This window comes from Capricornis sumatraensis, chromosome 3 (assembly GCF_032405125.1).
Source record: "Capricornis sumatraensis isolate serow.1 chromosome 3, serow.2, whole genome shotgun sequence".
NCBI lineage: Eukaryota > Metazoa > Chordata > Mammalia > Artiodactyla > Bovidae > Capricornis > Capricornis sumatraensis.
Genome location: NC_091071.1, coordinates 84,243,590 through 84,268,364, shown reverse-complemented (window position 1 = coordinate 84,268,364; position 24,775 = coordinate 84,243,590). Strand labels below are relative to the sequence as shown.

Below are 24,775 nucleotides of genomic sequence, written 5' to 3'. Positions count from 1 at the left end.
AGTAGGTGAATGAATAAATGAACCGTGGTCCATCCAGACAGTGAAACATTATTCAGCACTAAAAAAGAAATGCGCTATCAAGCCATGAAGAGACATGGAGGGACCTTAATGCATATTACTCAGTGAAGGAAGCCAACCTGAAAGGGCTGCATACTGTGTGACTCCAACTATATGATATTCCAGAAAAGGGGGAACTGTGGAGATAGTAAAAAGGTCAGTGGTTGCCATGGATGTATGCAGGGAGGTGAGTAGGCTGATCACAGAGGATTTTTAGAGCAGTGATGGATACATGTTATAATATATTATCCAAAACCATGGAACGTTTAACTCCAAGAGTGAACCCTTAAGTAAACTGTTAACTTTGGGTGATTATGCTGTATCAGTGCATGTTTATCCTTGGTAAAAATTGTGCCACTCCGGGGATTGATGTTGATCATGGGGGAGGCTCTGCCTATGTGAGGGCAGGAGGTATGTAGGAAATCTCTGGAATGTCCCCTCAATTTTTCTATAAAACTAAAAGTGCTCTAATTTTTAAAAATTATACTTAAAATCATAAGCATACCATCCAAGACATGAAGTCAATTGAGAAAATGTCAGTTGCAAAGATTCTACTTAAGCATCACTTTTCAATAGTATCTTTGGTTGAATATAACTATTTTTTGCATGTGCTTACTATCTTTAAGAATTTAACCTCAGTTGTAAACATACTTCTGTCTCCTAAGCTAAAGAGTATGTGGATTTGAAATCAGTCGAAATCTTACCTGAGCACTGATATAGCTGCAATTATCACATGATTCATTGGCTTTGTGCTTACCAGAGGCAATTCTGGCTACCAGACTTGCTTGTTCTGAGTAAATAGTCCTCCATCTCCAGAGGCATTCTTTATAGGTTCATGAGCAGCCTTTCTTTTTTAAAAAAATCTTACAGAGTGCTGTAACAGCAACTGTCCTGAAACAGTCTCAATTTTTGATTTTAAAGCTTAGGTGGGAACTGTAGTGTTGGATGGGCTTCCCAGGTGGTGCAGTGGTAAAGAATCCACCTGCCAATGCAGGAGACACGAGGGACGCAAGTTCGATCCCTGGGGTCAGGAAGATCCCCTGGAGTAGGAAATGGCAATTGGCTCCAGTGTTCTTGCCTGAGAAGTTCTCTATGAACAGAGAAGGTGGTGTTAGACACCATATGAAGACTGTATATTTAAGAGGAGGAAGGACTAGTGGTTGAATAATAGGCTTCAAGCTTCACCTACCTGCTTAGAGCGCCACTAGCATCAGCATTATGGCAACCAGGAAAGCAGAAATACCTCTGCACCTTGGTTTGCTGGTGGGTTTGCTGGTGGCTTCCCTGACGGCTCCCCTGGTGGCTCAGACCACGGTGAAGAGTCTGCCTGCAATGTGGGGGACCTGGGTTCAATCAGTGGCTTGGGAAGATCTCCTGGGGAAGTAAAAGGCAGCCCACTCCAGTATTCTTGCCTGGGGAGTTCCGTGGACAGGGGAGCCTGGAGGGCTGCAGTCCATGGGGTTGCAAAGAATTGGACACGAGTGAGGGACTAACTTTCACTTTCACTTTTCATGGTTTGCTGGGGCTTTCATTTGATTATCTATCCTTTTAGAGATTTATCTCTATGCACACAATGGACATGAGTTTGAGCAAACTCCAGGAGATGGTGAAGTACAGGGAAGCCTGGCATGCTGCAGTGCATGGGGTCGCAAAGAATCAGACACAACTTAGCAACTAAACAACAGTGACATCTCTGTGGGTTATTTTTATATAAATGGTGGGTCCTAAGCCAAAGCCTTTGACTGTGTGGATCACAATAAACTGTGGAAAATTCTTGAAGAGATGGGAATACCAGACCACCTGGCCTGCCTCTTGTGAAACCTATATGCAGATCAGAAAGCAACAGTTAGAACTGGACATGGAACAACAGACTGGTTCCAAATAGGAAAAGGAATACATCAAGTCTGTATATGCCTTGTATATTGTCACCCTGCTTATTTAACTTCTATGCAGAGTAAGTAAGTGAAGTCTCTCAGTCGTGTCCAACTCTTTCTGACCCCGTGGACTGTAGCCTACCAGGCATCTCCCTCCATGGGATTCTCCAGGCAAGAGTACTGGAGTGGGGTGCCATTTCTTTCCCCAGGGGATCTTCCCGACCCAGGGATTGAACCCGGGTCTCCTGCATTAGAGGCAGACACTTTAACCTCTGAGCCACCAGGGAAGATATCATGAGAAACGCTGGGCTGGAAGAAGCACAAGCTGGAATCAAGATTGCCGGGAGAAATATCAATAACCTCAGATATGCAGATGACACCACCCTTGTGGCAGAAAGTGAAGAGGAACTTTTTAAAAAGCCTCTTGATGAAAGTGAAAAGAGGAGAGAGAAAAAGTTGGCTTAAAGCTCAACATTCAGAAAACAAAGATCATGGCATCTGGTCCCATCACTGGGAAATAGATGGGGAAACAGTGGAAACAGTGTCAGACTTTATTTTTTGGGGCTCCAAAATCACTGCAGATGGTGATTGCAGCCATGAAATTAAAAGACACTCCTTGGAAGGAAAGTTATGACCAACTTAGATAGCATATTCAAAAGCAGAGACATTACTTTGCCAACAAAGGTCCATCTAGTCAAGGCTATGGTTTTTCCAGTGGTCATGTATGGATGTGAGAGTTGGACTGTGAAGAAAGCTGAGCACCGAAGAATTGATGCTTTTGAACTGTGGTACTGGAGAAGACTCTTGAGAGTCCCTTGGACTGCAAGGAGATCCAGCCAGTCCATTCTAAAGGAGATCAGTCCTGGGTGTTCATTGGAAGGACTGATGCTAAAGCTGAAACTCCAATACTTTGTCCACCTGATGTGAAGAGTTGACTCACTGGAAAAGACCCTGATGCTGGGAGGGACTGGGGGCAGGGGACGACAGAGGATGAGATGGCTGGATGGCATCACCGACTTGATGCACATGAGTTTGGGTGAACTCTGGGAGTTGGTGATGGACAGGGAGGCCTGGCGTCCTGCGTTTCATGGGGTCGCAAAGAGTCAGACACGACTGAGCACCTGGACTGAACTGAACTGACCCTGTCAGAAGATGATTCTGAACAGACAAAGTATGGGAATTGTAGATACTGAGTTACAGTGCTAAACGTATCTCATATCTGTGTGTTAAGCTAACTGGTATATTAAGCATCTCCCAAAGCTCAGTGGCTTATCACAGTGAAAGTTTCCTTCTTGCTCACATTACACTTCAAAGTAGATAGGTGGGCAGTTGTTTCTTGCAGTTATTCAGGGCCCTGCATCCCTTTATTCCAGTAGTTTTGCCATGCTGTGTAGCTTTTCGACTCACTAGATCATTTCTGGCTAACTATAAGGAAGGTGGGAGGTGTAGTCCCGTAGTGTTCTCAGGAAGAAGAGAAAAGTTTTGATAAGCATCCAGTCATTAAATCTGTGTCCTGACTTTAATTTCTAATCTAGTTTTGACAAATGAGCTGTGTGCTTTTTTCTTTTTGTGAGAGTTTTATCCTTAGAGTTTATGTCAAAGACTGTATCATCTGTTTTCTTCTCTTGTTTAGAATCCTTAACGTAGATTCCTGTACATAGATTCTTTTTCTCTTAAAAACACAACCAAATATGTTGGGACTGTGTCTGATATATCTAAAGTTTGATGAGGATTCTCAGTACACTATATTTTCCAGGAGGCCAGTTGAAACTATTCTTAACTCTATATGGTTAACCGTTTCTCAGAGGCGTGTTTCATTAAAGCACTGAAATTATGCAGACAGAGCTGGAAATGTTCTTTGAAGTGCATCCTATCATCTTCCTTTTAATTTTGGTTTTTATTTAACACTTAGCTCCCAAAGTGGGGCCATGGCGATATCTTTGAGTTATAACTCACATCAGGCCTTCGAGGAGTTTGCGATGCTATTTTATTGCTGGCATACAAAATCCGAGAGGTTAACTGTACTGTGGTAGGTCACACAGTGAGTCAACGACTGAGCTATGATTAGCGTTGACAGCTGGTGAGCTTCTAGGCTGTTGCTCACTGAGCGACGTTGACATTCATTTTGATTTGACTTTGCATTTCACTTTCAACTATTTATCCATTTTAAGGCCTCTTGAAACTTTTTAGGAATATTGTGGGACTGAGGAAACTTTCTGTAAATGCTTTGGGAAAAGTCCACTAGCTACCCTCTTCCCATTTTCCAGCTTAACAGTTAAATTGTGTTAATGCTAGGTAGGCCTCCTTTTGGTAGAGATGCTTTAAGATATTAGGCAGTGTTAGGCAAAATAATTTTGCTTGCTTTATTTCAAAATGTGTGATTTTTTCAACAAAGGAGTTCTGAGATCCAATTATATGCTTGTGAGTATAAACTAGAAAAGTTATAAAAATGTATACATCTGATGAAATAATTCACAGAGAAATGGAAAGCATGCATCATAAATTATACCCCAAAGTATTTTGAACATATAATTAAAATGCAGCCCAGGGCCATCTGGATTGTGAACTTGGAAGCGGTCCTTTGTGTCACTGGGTCAGCATTTGATTCACCTGAGAGGGATGGGGGCCAGTGAGTCCCGTTTTGGTTCTGGGTCCATTTCCAAGTGTATGTGTCAGGGAAACGTTTAAGGAAAATTTCTGTTAGGTGGATCCTTGGGTGTCACTGCCCAGTGTGGCTGGCCCTGGGTAAAGCAACTTCCCTCGGACTTCTGTATCCTCCGGCTGCCATCAGCGGCTCCCTGCATTGCTGGTGTCAGTGAGACTGGTGATCTAGCGCCCTCGGTACCTCACGCATGTAGGGAAGGATAACTTAGCAAAGATGAAGACCGGTGATTTGGAGTCCAACCTGTGCTTGGATTCTGATTCTGTCAGTTACTTGCCCAAGGAATAACAAAACTCAGTTTCGTCATTGGTCAGAGGATGTGCCCTGCTGTGTCATGGTGAGACCCAAGGGACCTGACTTACTAGTATGTGGGCTCGCAGCAGCTCTTCTTCCCTTCCTGCTCTCAGGCTCCCTCTCCAGATCCTTTTATTGTCAGTACGCTATTGCAACTGAAAAGCAATATCAAGTTTGCGTGTGTGTGTGTGTGTGTGTGTGTGTCCACGCGCACGCTAAGTCACTTCAGTCATGTCTGACTCTTTGCTACCCTGTCGACCATAGCCCGCCAGGCCTCTCTGTCCATTACATTCTTCAGGCAAGAATACTGGAATGGGTTGTCATGCCCTCCTCCAGGGGATCTTCCCCACTCAGGGATCAAACCCATGTCTCTTAAGTCTCCTGCATTGACAGGCAGGTTCTTTATCACTAGAGCCACCTGGGAAACCCAATATCAAGTTTGGACACCTCTGAACACATATTCTGTGTCTTTAAAGTACTTAACAGGTAAAACATATCCCTCAGACCTCAGATCATGTAGTGATGTGATTTTATTTGAAGTAGATTCAGACAGAGCCAAAGGGTATTTTCCCTGCTTTTCAGCTGTAAAAAAGTGTTGTAATTTAATGATTTGGCTGGTTGTGATTGGTATTAAAATAACTTCTCTGTGATTTCTCAAAGGAATCACGTCCACTTAAGGGCGAGATAGCACCTTCAAGGTGAGCCAGAGCTCTTTTCTCAGCTCCCCCATCCCCCGAAAGATGGACTTGTCTTATTTTGTCTTGTGGTCCCCAGTGGAGATGAGGGGCCACCCATTAGCCACTCTTTCTATAGAGTAATCATGAATCCCTCACCCAGTTTGTTAACATTGAGAAACATGAGCAACATCATTGTTTAGAATCACAAAGTGATTCAGGAGGTGAAAGGTCATTAAGACATCTTAAGAGTCACTCTAAGGAGATGCTTATTGCATTTCCTTTCCAGGAATATAAAAATATAGTATTTTTCAGTGACAACAAAACATGAAGCAATTCCCCTTAAATCTAACAGTTCCATTATCAGGATAGAACTGAACCACAAAATATGAGATTGAGAGTGATAGTTGCTGTAAGAAGTGATTTGCATGAAACCCTACTTTATTCTCCAATTATTACTCTACATGATTACAGGACAACCTCGCTGTTAATTGCCTGTGGTCTTTACATATGCACTTCTTTCAGAAATAGATACTAATTATTAGATCTTGTTTTCTGTCTCACCTGAAGTTGCAAATGTCTGGGATATATATTTTTTTAAATTTGCAAGTCTAATTGTGTACAGATATAGTAAAATCGATCTCATTCTGAATCCCATTCTGTTCTCTGAGATGTAAACTCTCAAAGATTATGAACTTGGCTTTCAATTCTATAAAAGTGTTTTATGTGCCCGTCTCTTGACGAAAGCTATATGTTTGCTATCAGAATGCTGGAGGAATTTTATCTTTTTAACATGGAGAGGAATCTTTGCTTATGAATTAAAAAAAAAAAAAAAACTACCTCCTTCCCCGCAGCCCATTATAATTAAATATAATCAGAGATAACAACACCAAAGTAATATTAAATACTAGTATTCTCCTAATGGTACCAAGATAAGAATTTTTTTCTGTTTGGGAGCTACACTTGGACTTAGGCTAAGCACAAGACGGTTTGCTTTGTGTCTTGGGCTCTCATTTCTGCAGATATCAGGGTCTGAATTAGGTAATAGATCCTGAAGTGGTGCTGGGCTTGTCCTGTCTTTAGGCCAGGCTTGGCAAGCCTATATGCCTGAAGGGATCAGACTGGTAGGATGAAAGTGTCAAGCGAGTGAGTGAGAATCCTGGGCTAACAAGGGTGCATGAGCCCTGCCTAAGGGCAGCAGCCACTGTTCAGTTTTAGCAGATTGATCTCAGATAGAAATCTTAATGTCTATATGAAATATAACAAATTTTGTTATTTATATCATTTTTAAGTTGAAGTATAGCTGACACAATATTATACTAGATTCAGGTATACAACATAGTGATTTGTTGTAGATTATGTGCCAAATAACTGATGTATGCCAACATACAGATTATGTGCCGAAATTGTTACAGTATTGTGTGTCATATATAGTATGCCGATATTCTCTGTGTTGTATACTGCATCTCTGTGACTTATTTGTTTTATAACTGGTAGTTTTTACCTCCTAGTCCTTTTCACCTATTTCTACTATCCCCCCACCTGAACTATGGTGACCTGGGTATTTATCTGAAGGAAACAAAAACACTAATTCAAAATGATATATGCACTCCAGTGTTAACTGATGCATTATTTAAAATAACCGAGATATGGAAGCAACCTGTGTCTACTGACAGATGAATAAGGAGGATCTGGTGTGTATATATATCTATATCTATATATACATACATACATACACACAGTGAAATATTAGCCATAAAAAAAAGACTGAAATCTTCCCATTTGTGACAACATGGGTAGACCTGGAGGAAGAAAGTGAAAGTCGCTCAGTCATGTCCAACTCTTTGTGACTCCATGAACTGTAGCCTGCCAGGCTCCTCTGCCCGTGGAATTCTCCAGGCCAGAACACTGGAGTGGGTAGCCATTCCCTTCTCCAGGGGATCTTCTTCTTTTTTTTTTTCCAGGGGATCTTCTGACCCAAGGATTGAACCCTCGTCTCCCACAGTGCAGGTGTATTCTTTACTGTCTGAACCACCAGGGAAGTCCTAAAGACTTGGAGGGTATTATCCTAACTGAAATTAGATAAGGACAAATAACGTATATTTTCAATTATATGTGAAATCTAAAAACATGAACAAATGTAGCAAAACAGGCTCATAGATATGGAGAACAATTTTTAAATATTGGATTGTAACTCTTGCTTTTAAGAAAGTAGTGTGCTGACCAATTCACTGTGGTGACTTATGATTCTATCACATGCTGTGTCTACGTCCATATCTGGTATTGTCATCCAGCTAATGCCTGTGAATCTTTCTTGACCTGATTTAGCTATGAATCCTTCTCAGGTCTGGATCAGGGGGGATACCTCCTATGGCTCTTATAGCGTTCTCTCTCTTTAATCTACTAAGCAGTAGTATAATTTTCTCTTTGCTTTGTCCTCTAATTTCTAGACTCCTTGAGGGCATTCACTACACACTGATTGCATGAGGAAGCATGGTGGTGAGTAAGGTGTCTTCTCAGGTGACTTAGGGCATATTGCTTTTCCAAGGCTTCTCCCAGAATCTCAGGAACAGTCTTCTAATGGAGTCTGTCTCCCAGATTTCTGTTTAATCAAGCTGTCTTGATTAAACAAGGCAGTTTTATTAGCAGGTCTGGGAAAATTTGGAGTCCAAAGACCTCTTTTCTTAAAACGTGCTGTTACCGCTACTGTTTTATTCCTGCTGATTTTCTCTTATTTCTCCTTAATCAACATATTTCTAGGGAAGGTAGAGTACAGATGTGTTTTTGTGACTCAAAGCCATATGAAGCCCAAATGAGTCTTTCTCTTGTCATAATTATAAAGAGGGCCTTAGGCTGTGTTTACTGCCTCTAAAATAAACTTGGTGCTTAGCTTCTCAGTTGCAACACTTTCCAGCTTTTATGAAAAAAATAAACAAAAATAAAATGTTATTTTAAATGTAGTGTCAGAAATTAAATAAATTACCCTCAATAGTGCCGTATATTTAAAAAAAAAAAGTATTTTTGGAAGGACTATGCAGCAGAACCTCCATAACAGAACCATACTGGAAAAAAAAAAAGCCCCCACGCTTTCTGTTTTTGGCAACTGGTAATATCTCATCGTATTAAAACTATTTAGTCTGTTTCTTTATTTTTATCTCACATTATATGTAGAATCACCAGTATTCTTGCCTGGAGAATTCCATGGACAGAGGAGCCTGGTGGCTACAGTTCATGGGATCACAGAGTCGAACATGACTGAGTGACTAACGCATACGCACACACACACTCACACACACTCACACACACACTCACACACACACTCACACACACACACACACAAACACTCACACACACACACACACACACACTATGTTGCAACAATGTAAAAACTTAGTCTCTGTCGCCAGGCTGTGTAAGTTCAGTTCCTAGCTCTGCCATGTACCAGCTGTATAATCACAGGCCAGGGACTTAACTTCTGAGTCTCGGTTCCTTTTTCTGTCCAATGGAGATCCTAGTAGTACCTAAGTCAAAGAGTTATTGAGAGGGTTGCTGCTGCTGCTGCTGCTAAGTCGCTTCAGTCGTGTCCGACTCTGTGCGACCCCATAGACGGCAGCCCAGCAGGCTCCACCGTCCCTGGGATTCTCCAGGCAAGAACACTGGAGTGGGTTGCCATTTCTTTCTCCAATGCATGAAAGTGAAAAATGAAAGTGAAGTTGCTCAGTCGTGTCCGACTCTAGCGACCCCATGGACTGCAGCCTTCCAGGCTCCTCCATCCATTGGATTTTCCAGGCAAGAGTACTGGAGTGGGGTGCCATTGCCTTCTCAAATGAGTAAAAAATAAAACCTTTATAATAATGCCTGGCACGTAGTTGCTGTGTACATGGTTACTTATTTTTTAAGTTCATTGAGGTATCATTTAGGGCATAATTTACATGCAGTAAAATTTACTCTTTATAATACACAGTTCTGTGAATTTTGACAGGAGCATATGGTCATATAACCACCACTACCGTGAAGATATAGAACATTTCTGTCATCCTCAAAAGCATACTCTGTTGTCAATTCCCCCACACCACCATTTCCAAACCCTGACAATCACAGGTCTGTTTTCTGATCCCATACTTCTGCTTTTACAGAATGTCATGTAAATGGATTGTGCCCTATATAGACCTCTGAGTCTCACTTCTTTCACTTGGCACAGGGGTTGGCAAACTTTTCTGTAAAGGGCCAGGTAGTCCATGTTTTAGGTTTGCAGGCCTTACCGTCTCTGTTGTAAAAAATTCCATTCTATCGCAGTCGTGCACTGCACATGAAAGATTGTGGGTGGCCGTGTTCCAATAAAACTTTATTAAAATAGGTAGTAGCCACATTTGGGTGGAAAACCATAATTTGGCGGCCTGTGACTTAGCATAATGCTTTCAAGATCCATTCATGTTGTTGAATCTATTAGAAGTGTTCTTTTTATTGCCAGTTCCAACTCATAGATGTGCTAGAGTTTGTTTAGTCATCACCAGTTGAAGGATATTTTTACTAATTTTTGGAAATTATAAATAAAGCCACTGTAAATATTTGCCTACAGGTTTTTGTGTCAACACAGATTTTGATTTCTCTTGAGTAAACCACCTTGGCAGGGGGGTTGTATGGCAAGTGTATTTTTACCTTTATTGTGTGTGTTCAGTTTCATCTGACTCTTTGTGACCCCATGGGCTATAGCCTGCTAGGCTCCTCTGTCCATGGAATTTTCCAGAATACTGGAAAGAATACTGGAGCAGGTTGCCATTTCCTATTCCAGGGGATCTTCCCAACCCAAGGATTGAACCCGCATCTCCTGTGTCTCCTACATTGGAAGGCAGGTTCTTTACCACTAGTGCCACCTGAAAAGTCCTTAGAAACTCTCAAATTGTTTCCAAAATGTCTAGATTATTTTGCATTTCCATCAGCAATATAAGAGAGTTCCAGTTGTGTTGTATCACCGCCAATCCTTAGTATTGTGCATTTCTTTGTTCGTTTTAAGTTACTCTGAAAAACTATGAATGATCTTAGAAGCTAGCATGAAGATGCTTTACCTTTAATCTCATAGTGAGTTGAAAGCTTTTGAAGGGTTTTACACATGGAAATGATGGAAATGACATGATTTGGGTTTTTTAATGATTACCCCAGCTGCAGTATGGAGAATGATTAGGAGGGAAGAATGGTAACTGTGTGAAGACCTGTAGGAGAATATCATTATAGTACAGAGGAAAGGGAAGGTACCTGGATTGAAAGAGGGCAGTGAAGATGATGTCACTAGATGTGAGAATTCTTTAGGAGCTGGAATTTATAGAACTCAGTGACTGATCAGATATGAGACTTAAGAAAGTGGCACAAACAACTGGATGTATAATGATGCCTTTACCGAGATGAGGAAAACTGATAGGGAAAAAGGTTTGGGGAGATAAACTGTATCAGTAGAATTTTGAGATATATGTGAGACATTGAAATGGAGGTTCCATCTATGTAGTTTGGTATCCAGGTTCTGGAACAGAGGAACACAGTTGAGAGTCAGTGTGGTATACAGCATATCTGACGATACGGAGAAAGATGAGATTCCCTAGATAGAGTTATCAGTGAACTGAGAAGAGTAAATAGGCAGACCCAAGAGGAACCTCAGTGACTAAAGTTGCACAGAAGACAGACATTCAAAGGAAACTAGGAGAGAGTGGGTTCAAGAGCTGGAGGGAGAGAGAGAGAGAGAGAGAGTGAGAGTGGGAGAGGACGGTTCATCTCAGGTAATTGTCTTCCAGTTGATGAAGTGTTGAGATGATGGCTGAAGTGAGGGATGACAAGTGCACATGGGATTTTGCAGCGTGACAGATATTGGTCAGTGCTGGTGGTGGAGGCCATGACAGTGGTGCTGATGTACACCTGAAAATCCACGTTAAACTGAGACGGGGAGTGAATAGGAGGTGCTGTGCCAAGTTGCTTCTACGGGGTGTAGCCCACCAGGCTTGTCTGTCTACAGGATTCTCCAGGCAAAAATATTAGAGTGGGTTGTCATGCCCTCCTCCAGGGGATCTTCCAGACCCAGGGATCAAACCCATGCCTTTTAGGTCTCCTACATTGACAGGAGTGTTCTTTATCACTGATGCCACCTGGGAAGCCTGAATAGAAGGTGAGGTGGTAAAAAAAGCAAGGGTATACAGATATTTCAGGAATTGTTAGGCTAAGTGATAGAACCATATGAAGAGACATTTTTTACTGTTTGTTAAGATGAGACAGGTTAGAGTGTACCCTTGAGATGAGGCAGGGGATGAGGCCAGGAGAAACAGCACGGTGGAGAGATGGGCAAAAGGAATGTCCATCTGATCTAGTGTACTTGCTGAAGAGGTTCAGCTGACTTTAATATTCACTTGTTAGCAGAGTAGAATGGGGGCTTTTCTAATGAACGCTACCGTAGTAGAGTCCTTACTTTTATTTTTCAGCCATTTCTAGGAAACTTACCAAGCAGCAAATGTCAGCACAATTCTTCTGATGTGCGAAAATGCTCTAGCAGTTTAGTCACTTGTCAGTCTCATGTCCAAGTCTTATCCATCTGTCATGGCCCAGTTGAAACTCTCAAATGAAAGACTCTCCCTCCCTGATCTGAATGGTCATAGCATGGTGCTTCCCCCCACCCCCGCCTTCTCTATTTTGTCAATTGCTCTTGTGTGTATTTACTGTGTGTGTGTGTGTGTGTGTGTGTGTGTGTGTGTGTGTGTGTGTGTATCGGAGTAGGCGATGGCACCCCACTCCAGTACTCTTGCCTGGAAAATCCCATGGACAGAGGAGCCTGGTAGGCTGTGGTCCATGGGGTCGCGAAGAGTCGGACACGACTGAGCGACTTTACTTTCACTTTTCACTTTCATGCATTGGAGAAGGAAAAGGCAGCCCACTCCAGTGTTCTTGCCTGAAGAATCCCAGGGACCGGGGAGCCTGGTGGGCTGCTGTCTATGGGGTCACACAGAGTCGGACACGACTGAAGTGACTTAGTAGCAGCAGTAGCAGTGTGTGTATATATTTTTCTCCTTAGATGAAAGGAGGCAGAGACCATGACTGAAAGGCGTTATGTTCTCCCTAGCACCTAGCCTAGCTGGTTACATTTATATAGCTTGTTACCCTAAATGCAAGTAAAGGTGAGCATGGGGGAATGGTTATTAGCAGACAATTAGGAGGACTTAAGTGAGGAAGCAGAAGAGTTTTGTGGCTTGGAATCTGAATTAGTTACCTGAAAAATTATGGAACCTGATTATAACCTTTTGTTTTTATGATACCTAGTAAAATATGTTTTGAAAGTTCCTGGTTCCCTGCTACTAGGAATCTATTTAGCAATAATCCAACTCCTCTTTGGTGTAATTAATAGTTTACCAACTACTTTCATTCATTATATTATTCAGGCTGAGAGTAAATCAGAGATATATAGAGAGAGACTTCATAGGGGATTTAGTCCATGTTGCAGAGGAAAAAAACCAAGGTCAGAGAGATAGTTAAAAATCCCTTTACTAGTAAACACAAGTGCTAAGACTAAAGGCAGGACTCTCCAGTTCTAATCCAGGTTTCTTTCAATGTACTCTGTGGCTTCTAGATTTATTTTTATAAAAATCCAATTGGCCTGATAATTATTTAATAAAATTGTAAGGAGCAATGTGGTCTGCTTTATTTAAATGAATTAAAAAGTCACTTATCAGAACAATCTCTTGATCAGAGCTAAGAGCTACCTTTTATGGAAGAAGCTTGGTCTTGTGGCTCAGAGCTTCAGATGTAGCCCCTACAGCAGAATGAAAAGAAACATACCCTTATGAATTGTGCTGCTGCTATGATTTAAATAAAAGAGGATAGGATAACTAACTGTTAGAGCAACAGTGGTGAGCACTGTTCAAAACAGTGAATGAACCTAGTATCAGCATTTTGGAGGAAGAAAACAGATATTTACCTGTTTTTCTAAGCTTTTGACTCTGACAACTTTATTTTTTAAGACTAGTGTCATTCTTATGGACCACAGCCTTGTCTAACTCAATGAAACTATGAGCCATGCCATGTAGGGCCACCCAAGATGGACAGGTCATGGTGGAGAGCAAACTGTGGAAAATTCTTAAAGAGATGAGACTACCAGACCACCTGACCTGCTTTTGAGAAATCTGTATGCAGGTCAGGAAGCAACAGTTAGAACTGGACATGGAACAACAGACTGGTTCCAAATAGGGAAAGGAGTACATCAAGGCTATATATTGTCACCCTCCTTATTTAACTTATATGCAGAGTACATCATGCAAAATGCCAGGCTGGGTGAAGCAAATGCTGGAATCAAGATTGCTGGGAGAAATATCAATAACCTCAGATATGCAGATGACACCACCCTTATGGCCGAAAGTGAAGAAGAACTAAAGAGCCTCTTCATGAAAGTGAAAGAGGAGAGTGAAAAAGTTGGCTTAACATTCAGAAGATTAAGATCATGGCATCTGGTCCCATCACTTCATGGCAAATAGATGGGAAACAGTAGAAACAGTGACAGACTTTATTTTTGGGGGCTCCAAAATCACTGCAGATGATGACTGCAGCCATGAAATTAAAAGATGCTTCTTGGAAGAAAAGCTATGACCAACCTAGACAGCATATTCAAAAGCAGAGACATTACTTTGCCAACAAAGGTCCGTCTGGTCAAAGCTATGGTTTTTCTGATAGTCATGTATGGATGTGAGAGTTGGACCCATGGTTTTTCCAGTTGTCATGTATGGATGTGAGAGTTGGACTATGAAGAAAGCTGAGTGCAGAAGAATTGATGTTCTTGAACTGTGGTGTTGAAGACTCTTGAGAGTCCTTGGACTGCAAGGAGATCCAACTAGTCCATCCTAAAGGAAATCAGTCCTAAATATTCATTGGAAGGACTGATGCTAAAGCTGAAACTCTAATTCTTTGGCCACTTGATGTGAAGAACTGACTCATTTGAAAAGACAGACATTGATTCTGGGAATGATGGAAGGCAGGAGGAGAAGGGCATGAAAGGGGATGAGATGGTTGGATGGCATCACCAACTCAACAGACATGAGTTTGAGTAAACTCCAGGAGTTGGTGATGGACAGGGACGACTGGCATGCTGCAGCCCATGAGGTTTGCAAAGAGTTGGACATGACTGAGCAACTGAACTGAACTGAGCGTCATTCTTGATTTAGGATGATGTTATAGTCTAATGAAAGAACTATTAATAGAAATAAGGAAGGTCATTATCCTTTAGGGGGACTATGGTCAGCTTTAATTATATTATTGTTAAAGCTTTCACAAATTGAAATAGTGTGTATTAAATATATAATCTATAATTTTATGTTAAAGCATTTAATGGGGAAACCACTGACTAAAATCTTTATATAATATTATTCCCATTGGCCATAGCTGTTTATTAAGCTGGATAGTAACTTCTGTTGAACATATTCTTTTTAATTGTACTGACTTAGAGATCCCCAAACTCTAGAATGTATTTTTGTCAGGGAAGTTAAGGAATTAAGAACATATACCTTTAAGAAATTGCAGAAAGGCATAAAGTGTTTTTTCTTCCTCCTTTCTACACTTTTAAATGTTATCTGAATGAATGGCTGCTACTAGGTAAAACATTTCCTTATGTTCTCCTATAAATTGTCTCAGACAGGGTATTTGGGAACTGCTGTGCCCTGTGCAAAGTAATTGAACTTGGCTGGGTATGGAATCAAAACAATCAGTTGTGATAGCAAATCTGAAACCAGGTGTTCCCATGGTTAAATAGCTATGATTCATGGGGAAAAAAACCCACAGAATTTTAAGGACTTTTTTTTCCTCCAAGGCAGTTGATTCTATCATTCCATATGGACTATGGACTCTGGTCTAGCTCTGGTTATCATCTTCATTACAAGTCGCGCGCTCTCTCTCTCTCTCTCTCTCTCTTTTTTTAGTGTAATGTAAAATTTATTAAATTGGCGTTCCAGATGAACATCTGAAAATGGTCTCCTTTTATCTCAGGTGAACCTGGCCTTTGTTGAAGCAGCAGACTGCGTTTCAGAACCTGTTAACAGGGAGCCTCCTTCCAGAGAAGCTCAGATACTGACTTTGAAAAACACATCTGAGTTCGATGTACTTGTCATTGGAGGAGGAGCAACAGGAAGTGGCTGTGCCCTGGATGCGGTCACCAGAGGTGAGTCCTGGCGTGGATGGATGTAACACAGGTAGAGGTTTCATCTTTCCTCCCGATGTAGACACAAATGTGCACTCAGTGCTGGAAAGTCACGTTACTACTGCATTTCTTCATTTTCCATTCTTTGTGAAGCAGCTTCTCATTTTTAAAATATAGGTGCTTAGAAAATTCTAAAATTAAATATAGCTTGTCTTTCACATTGAAATGGGTTTATCTAAAAAGAAAACTTTATATTCCTGTGATTTCGTTGATTTGATGTTCTGGTTAGTGTTTTTTTACATAATAAAGTACATGTATGTGAAATAAAAATATCTATGTATCATTTAAAATCACATTTATGTCAGTGATTTATCTTTAATAAAAAGTGTGTTAAAATGAATCAATCTATTAAAATCTCTTTGTTTCTCTATTAAAATCATCTCTTCCAGTGAAATATGGACCACCATTTGCGAAACTCTAGTTTATGTGTAAAAAATGAAAAAGACCTGTAACTTGTAGTTCTGTCACTCTTTTGGTCAGTTTTAGGAAAGACTTTATGAGAAGTTTTTTCAACATAGCAACAGGATATATAAAGAAAGAAATTTTAGTAGGGAACCCCAGTGGTCTTACATATGATATATTTAATGATTTGATTCTGTTGCCTGTGGTTAATAGTGTGGAGTTTGGAATCAAAGAAATATGTGCCGGGGACCAGCGTGAGGAACTCCGCCCATGGCAAAGGTCATGAGGAACGAGGCTTGGCATACGCAAAGACATGATCAAGCCTCAGGAAACCCCCTGTTCCCGAGCATCTAACCCCCAAACCAGAGTCTGTTTTATGCTCTCACATACACCTCTGACTTTACGGGGGGCTCTCCCCCATAACCGTTTCTCTTGGAGAAGGAGTAAACGTGCATCTCCAAGGCAATAAAAATTCCTGGGCGTGACAAGAGTGTTTCAGCTTACGGACTCCTCTGAAGGTTATCTAGCCCGCCTGTATAGGTTCATCCGGCCACATGTGATTGTTTACAGCCTCCCAATCTGAGAGGCATGAGATGTTTTAGACTTTTTTTTAAGGCAAATTCTTTTGGGGAGTTAGAAATTATTAGTATAGTGGGTTGGTTAGGAATTATATTGGTGAAGGGTTTTTCATTTGTTGTGTCAATAATTGCTGCTAATTCCCTGCTCTGGGTGGGACAAGGATGTCTCAGGTCAAACCTCTCTGCTGACAGACTAGCTTGTGTGACAGGATTATCCATACTCCTGCCGCTATGCACATGATTGTTTACTACCTCTTAAGCATAAACAGCACAGAGAGTTTTGGAGTATTTTGAGAGTCTTAATTAGCATAGGGCTTTTTCTTCTTGTTGAGTCAATGATTGCCGCCAGGCCTCCATATCCTTAGCCACCTGGGAATATATTAATCAATGTATTTGGACTATAGAAAAGGAAATACAGTAGTTTTTGATGTTAGCAATACTAGACTTCTTGAGTTAATGGATTTTCTCTTTTGTACTAGAACACTGTGCTTTGTTATAAATCACTGTGTCCTTGTTATGTAAAAATGTAACTTTATCACTATCTTAAGACTAAATAGATCTTAAGGGGAACATTGGTGAACGGATTTGTTGGGCTGATGTTTGCTGCTAAATCTCCATGTTCCCTACCCTTATAATGAATATAACTAACATATAGGAGAAATAAGTATTAACCTTTAAGACTAATCATGTTAACCTTGGGTTAAATAAATTCCTTTCTCGATTGTAACTCACTACACCCTCACCCTATAGGAATGTAACTTTATTTGGAGGGTGGTGCCTGGTTTAAGAAAAAACACCCTTGGAAGAAATAAGTTTTTTGGTTATCAGAAAGAAAGGATCATAAAATGTCAGCAGGTCTCACTCATGGCCAGAAGATGATGTACCTTTTTTATATATTTATGTGAAGCACCTGATTTTGATAAAGGTCAGAACTGCTGACTCCCGAGTGACTCTGTATTCATCCCTATGTGTAACAAAAGGTATATAAGCAAACCCCAAAATAAAGAAATCGGATCAGTTTCCGGAAAGACTGATTCCCCCATGTCGCTTCTTTCTTGCTCCCTTTTTTCTGGCTGAATTCCCATCTGGAGCATGGATGCTATTCCACGTAATCCAAGTTATTCAGCCTCTTTTTCTCCACTAATCTTCCTACTACACTATCCATTTCTAATCTCTCTATATCCGTGATTAAATATGTATTTTTCCAAAGATGCCGACTCTGTCCCCACATTCGAATTCCCTGGATCCACCAGGGCTGGACCCCGGCAAATATGAGTGCATATTCTGGCTCAGGTGCTTTATCAGATGTATTAAGTGTGTGTACACATACACACATACACACACATACACTTAAGTGAGTTACTTAATTTCGCCAAGTTTCTTCATCTTTCAAATAAGAAAAAAATACCTTCTTTTGATGATTGTTTTGAAGATTAAATGCATAATGAAGAAGATTTAAAACAGGGCTTGTCACACAAAGCAAAAAACAATAAATTGTAGGCAATATGATAGCTGACAGTAATGACATAAAGGCAAAAAGACTCTTAGAACCAGTCGTCCTGGAGAAATCATCCTCTGTGGTGTTCTTAGATACAGCACGTTGGGCTGGGTACTGCTGCAAGAAATTTTGACTCTGGATTATTTTTTTTAGATACTATGTAAGGTTCAGTATTCATTGCAGTTTCATACTCAATGGTGATAATTTGTTACATGGAATAATTTTTATTAGATGAAGTTATTACCACATCTACTCTGGACTTACTTTGCATATCTGATAGATTTCAGTCATACATAAATGAAATAAATTTCATGAGATTAGGCATACCTAAGCAAAAAAATATCCTAGATTTTACTAGGATTGCATAGGACCCTCACTTGAGATTTGATCCATGTAGACATCATAGCCTAGGTCCATTTTGTCACTTCCAGATAATGATAAATTCACAATATAAGCCCTGGATCCTATTCTGTTGCCTGGCAGACCCTAATTTTTATATAATTCTGTCTCCGTCCATGGTTTATAATTTGAATTAGATTATCCTGGGGCACAGTATGTCAGAGGGAAAGAATGGTTGAAGATCCCTCAAGGGATCTGAATTCAACTCTCTCCCCTGGAGGCCTGGGAGAAAGAGTGGAAAAAAGGATGCATTCCCTTGTCATGGGAGATCTTGTTTGGGACTGCCCCAATTGTCCTGGGACTACCCCAGAGGTTAGAAGTTACCAGATGCCAATTTTCTGTGTCCAAGGGTGTCATTTTCCCAGTAGGATTCAGAAAAATATGTTTCTTCAGGTTGCCACTTATATTCCTGCTATGTACTGAAATATATAGCAGTTCTTTTTCTTTCATTTCAGACAAATATTGGCTGGGTATTATGCATGCAATATTCAGGGTACTACATGTGAATACAAAGATGGTTGATCCACGCAGCACACTGAGGTTGCTCCCAGTTCTGTAGTTCTTATTGGTGGAGACTGAGTTATCCTGTGTGCCTTGCAGAAGCTTGGGGGGCACTGTTGTATCTGGATAAAGCAAGCTGCTATTTAGCACAGGTGGAATTGTAATAGGCCAAACTTGCTTGCTGAAAGTGTGCCAATCTGAGGGAACATGTGAAGGAACAATGTGTGGGAAACAACCGATGTTTCAATTGGGAGCACCCAGGCTGTGTGGGGGAGGGTATGCGAGAATCGTGGACAGGCAGGAGTGGACCTGACCTACCAGGGAAAGGCCTTTGGACTTCACTCAACAGGCCACTCTGAGACTCTGAAGAGCATTAGTGTTGAGGAAAGGGTAGGAAATAAGGAAGAGGCATTCATAGGTATAAACTTTAAGAGATCTAGACATGGGACAAAGGATGAAACTTGCTGATGTCATAGGATATGAATAAGGGAGGCAATATGTGCAAGAATTGTTTTTTTCTGTCTTTTACTTGTTTAAGATAGGCACAATTTGAATATTTCTATAGATTCAGAAGCGAACCTTGATATTCAAATAATAGAAGGCTGCATGTGGACAAGGTCTTAGAAAAATACAAGGTATGGGCTAAGAAAGATGTATCTTAGCTTTGGGAGGAAAGCATGAAGCATTTCTCAGAGACAGAAACAAAGTGGAAGATAACATTGTGGGAATAGGGGTTGCTTTGCTCTGGTTAGAAAAGGATGTATGTGTGTGTGTGTTCCCTTATGTGTCAGAGTGGGGGCAGAGAAAACACATGATAGGGTAGAATCCCAAATTGAGAACTGACTGGGTATCAATGATGAGAAGAAAATGAGAAAAGATTCTATGAAGGCAAGAAATTGTTTAAATGGAGACCTAGAACTAGAGGGAGGAAAGGAAGTTGTAGAGTCAACTTCTCAAAGAATTAGGGTGCATTGGCAGATCTTGAGTGCAGTAGTAAAAAGGCAGCTACTGATTAAGTCCGTTTTGTACTGTACCTCCTTTTGAAAACTCTCACCTATATTTGCTTTTGTGAAATTTTTATATTTATATCTTTTAGAAAACATAGACAAGATCATACTGTAGTCATTACTGTGCAGTGTGTTACTTTCAAGTATGTGTATGGTATTCATTTTTTTATAAATTCATTTTTTTATGATTCTTTAACTTATTTCCAGTGTTTTGTTCTGCTATTGGTAATAATACTACTAGTGAGTCAACCACTAAACCAGTTCTGGGAATATAAAAACTAATAAGATGTGGCCTTGCCCTCAAGGAGCTTGTTAATATTTGCTGAACAAACATTTTTCCTGTGGACAGTAAGAACATTGACTGGTACGTTAGCATTTGATTGTGGGTGATGGTAGTGACGATGATGATGATTTTGAAAAGGTAAGAATTTTCAGAGCCAGAATGTTGACAAGATTTTTAAAATAGTAGCAGCTAAGAAAATGATTTCGTTTAATACCTCCTAACATATCAATTGCTGTCTTTTTAAATAATCCACTGAATATCTTTTGTGTATGAGGTTGCAATTTATAACAGTGATGGATAAATCATTGTGTGTGTGTATGAAAAGAAGAGAAGTGAAAAGCAAAGGAGAAAAGGAAAGATATAAGCATCTGAATGCAGAGTTCCAAAGAATAGCAAGGAGAGATGAGAAAGCCTTCCTCAGCGATCAGTACAAAGACTAGAGATCTCTTCAAGAAAATTAGAGATACCAAGGGAACATTTCATGTAAACATGGGCTCGATAAAGGACAGAAATTGTATGGACCTAACAGAAGCAGAAGATATTAAGAAGAGGTGGCAAGAATACACAGAAGAACTGTACAAAAAAGATCTTCATGACCCAGATAATCATGATGGTCTGATCACTCACCTAGAGCCAGACATCCTGGAATGTGAAGTCAAGTGGGCCTTAGAAAGCATCACTACAAACAAAGCTAGTGGAGGTGATGGAATTCCAGTTGAGCTATTTCAAATCCTGAAAGATGATGCTGTGAAAGTGCTGCACTCAATATGCCAGCAAATTTGGAAAACTCAGCAATGGCTACAGGACTGGAAAAGATCAGTTTTCATTCCAATCCCAAGGAAAGGCGATGCCCAAGAATGCTCAAACTACCGCACAGTTGCACTCATCTCACATGCTAGTAAAGTAATGCTCAAATTCTCCAAGCCAGGTTCAGCAATATGTGAACCGTGAACTTCCAGATGTTCAAGCTGGTTTGAGAAAAGACAGAGGAACCAGAGATCAAATTGCCAACATCCGCTGGATCATGGAAAAAGCAAGAAAGTTCCAGAAAAAACATCTATTTCTGCTTTATTGACTATGCCAAAGCCTTTGACTGTGTGGATCACAATAAACTGTGGAAAATTCTTCAAGAGATGGGAATAACAGACCACCTGACCTGACTCTTGAGAAATCTTTATGCAGGTCAGGAAGCAACAGTTAGAACTGGACATGGAACAACAGACTGGTTCCAAACAGGAAAAGGAGTACGTCAAGGCTGTATATTGTCACCCTGCTTATTTAACTTCTATGCAGAGCACATCATGAGAAACACTGGGCTGGAAGAAGCACAAGCTGGAATCAAGATTGCCAGGAGAAATATCAATCACCTCAGATATGCAGATGACACCACCCTTATGGCAGAAAGTGAAGAGGAACTAAAAAGCCTCTTGATGAAAATGAAAGAGGAGAGTGAAAAAGTTGGCTTAAAGCTCAACATTCCAAAAACGAAGATCATGGCATCTGGTCCCATCACTTCATGGGAAATAGATGGGGAAACAGTGGAAGCAGTGTCAGACTTTATTTTTTTGGGCTCCACAATCACTGCAGATGATGATTGCAGCCATGAAATTAAAAGACACTTACTCCTTGGAAGGAAAGTTATGACCAACTTAGATAGCATATTCAAAATCAGAGACATGATTTTGCCAACAAAGTCTGTCTAGTCAAGGCTATGGTTTTTCCAGTGGTCATGTATGGATGTGAGAGTTGGACTGTGAAGAAAGCTGAGCGCCGAAGAATTGATGCCTTTGAACTGTGGTGTTGGAGAAGACTCTTGAGAGTCCCCTGGACTGCTAGGAGATCCAACGAATCCATTCTAAGGAGATCAGTCCTGGGTGTTCATTGGAAGGACTGATGCTAAAGCTGAAACTCCAATACTTTGGCCACCTCATGTGAAGAGTTGACTCATTGTAAAAGACTCTGATGCTGGGAGGGATTGGGGGCAGGAGGAGAATGGGACGACAGAGGATGAGATGGCTAGATGGCATCACCTACTCAATGGACATGAGTTTAGGTAAATTCCGGGAGTTGGTGATGGACAGGGAGGCCTGGCATGCTGCGATTCATGGGGTCACAGAGTCGGACATGACTGAACTGAACTGATGCTTAGTCAGTCGCTAGTGTCTGGCTCTGACACCTCATGGACTGTAGCTCTCTTGGCTTCTCTGTCCATGGGATTCTCCAGACAAGAATACTGGTGGGTTGCTGTTTCCTTCTCCGGGGATCTTTCTGACCCAGGAATTGAACCTGCGTCTCTTGCGTCAGCAAGCATATTTTTTACCACAGTGCCACCTGGGAAGCCCAAATCCATAGTTTATATTTCCTTTATTATGCTGGTAGCCCTCTGAAGGTAGCATTTGTAATTAAAATGTATAGAGATGCTGAAGTTAATCTATATTTATTCTTTTACAACAATTTCTGATCATATCAGTAGCCCTCTGAAGTGTGAAATGATTGTGGGCATTTGGTTAATGAATTGTGCATTGTTGCTGTTCATTCATGGAATTTGCTCTTTTATTATATTTGATGCTTCACTTAACAACAAATTTTGCTTTCTCTGCATTTGATATGTTTTTACCAAATTATTCCTGATTGTATCCATTAATCTTTAGTCACATTTGACAAAAATAAATTACTGTGATCTTTTAAAGTTACCAGTAATAATTAGATTTTTCAGGACATCAAAGTTTTGGGGGAACTGCTAGATGTTATAGGGCTTGTATAAAAATGTTTGCACAAGCTTTTTGATGAAATACTGTGCGCAAATGTGATTTTGTTAATGAATAAACAAAGACCATAGAAGGAAGAGAAAAAGTCTTGAGGTTTTCATTATGAACATTTATTTGCATTGTTACCATCTGCATTTTCTTGGGAATCAATTTTCATTTGTTTCATTTGTAATATTATTTGATAAACATAATATGCACAATTCTCCTCACGTTCTTGGGCAGGTCTCTAGGATCGATAGAAATTGCTTCTCTGTTTAACACCTCCGTGGCCAGTCCCTGAGCAAGAGCACAACCTAGAAGCATGGGGATACAGGCTACTGAAATGATGAGAATCTGATATAGTCACCCCCTCAGGGGGCTTCAAGCTGTTTCTCTTTCAGCTCTTTTTGTTCTTTTATGTGACTACCTGCATATATCAGGGATCAACTAGTCCTGTTCTGGTTTAACATCTTGTTTGTAAACTTAACTTTTATGACTTCAATTCAAATTCCAAAGAATATTGCCTCTTGCTAGATTGTAGTTCTCCTGTTTAAAAATGTATATATACATCTAGCTTATGAATGGTGTCTGGCTAATAATTCCTGAATTCTCACTGCAGCCCCTTGAAGTCTAAGATAGTTTGGGATAGCGAGGAAGGATGAAGGCTATGAGAGTAGAACCGAGTGGGATCAGTCAGCTTCATCATTTACTAGCTCCACGAACTTCAGTTAAGTGTCTTAACCTTGTGGAGAGTCTTAAGGTTCTCAGACATAGTGGAGGATAACAACACTCTTCTGCATAAATAAAGATTTGTGAAAAGCATGAACTATGAGCATTGAATTAAAAAAAGATGCAGAATAGGGAGAGCCATGGAAAATAGCGCATTCTGGGAATTACAAACCTGCACCCCTCACCCTCTTCCACCACCGCCCTATTTTAGGGCAGTAGAATTGCAGCAGATGAAAGTTTGCTATTTCCTGGACATTGCTAATTAGATTGTGTTGCAATTGCTACTAATCTGTAAATTTGATGTAATTCAGTGATTACATTAGAGTGACTGTCTTTGTCAGGAGTGGGGTGGGGTGGATTAGAGAAACTGTGCCAGAGGTATTTGGAAAAATTAGACTTTGAGATTTGCTAGATTAATTTTGAAGAAGAATAATGATAAAGGAGATAGCGGTCTGTCAATATTAAAGTGTAGAGCCTGGTAGGCTACAGTCCATGGGGTTGCAAAGAGTCGGACACGACTGAGCGACTTCACTTCACTAAAGCTACTTTAAATAAAATAGTTTGCAAAAGAAACAAGAGAGACCAGTGGAACAAAAGTAAGAGGCTAGAAGTAGATCTGAATACATAAAATTTAGGATATGATAAAGGCAGCATTTGCAATTATTGGTTATTTAATAAGTGTTGTTGAAGTGTCCACTTTCCCAAATTTATGCTTATATTTACATATATATTTATGTATATTTATATTCTATTTATCATGCTCTCTGTGAACCAAGGATTTAACAGTAAAATACCACAAACCTATTAGAAGAAATTTTTTAAAAATGGAGTAAGAAAGAATGTTTTTAAGCATGACA

General features: G+C 40.4%; 1 protein-coding gene across 1 annotated transcript in view; it reads left to right on the top strand.

Moving 5' to 3' along the window:
- Nucleotides 1-24,775, top strand: part of GPD2 (glycerol-3-phosphate dehydrogenase 2) — a 144,021-nt gene that overhangs the window by 41,213 nt on the left and 78,033 nt on the right. The window contains exon 3 of the mRNA XM_068968988.1: nucleotides 15,564-15,735. Within this exon, the coding sequence (XP_068825089.1) occupies nucleotides 15,564-15,735 (172 nt within the window). The remainder of the gene's footprint in view (nucleotides 1-15,563; nucleotides 15,736-24,775) is intronic.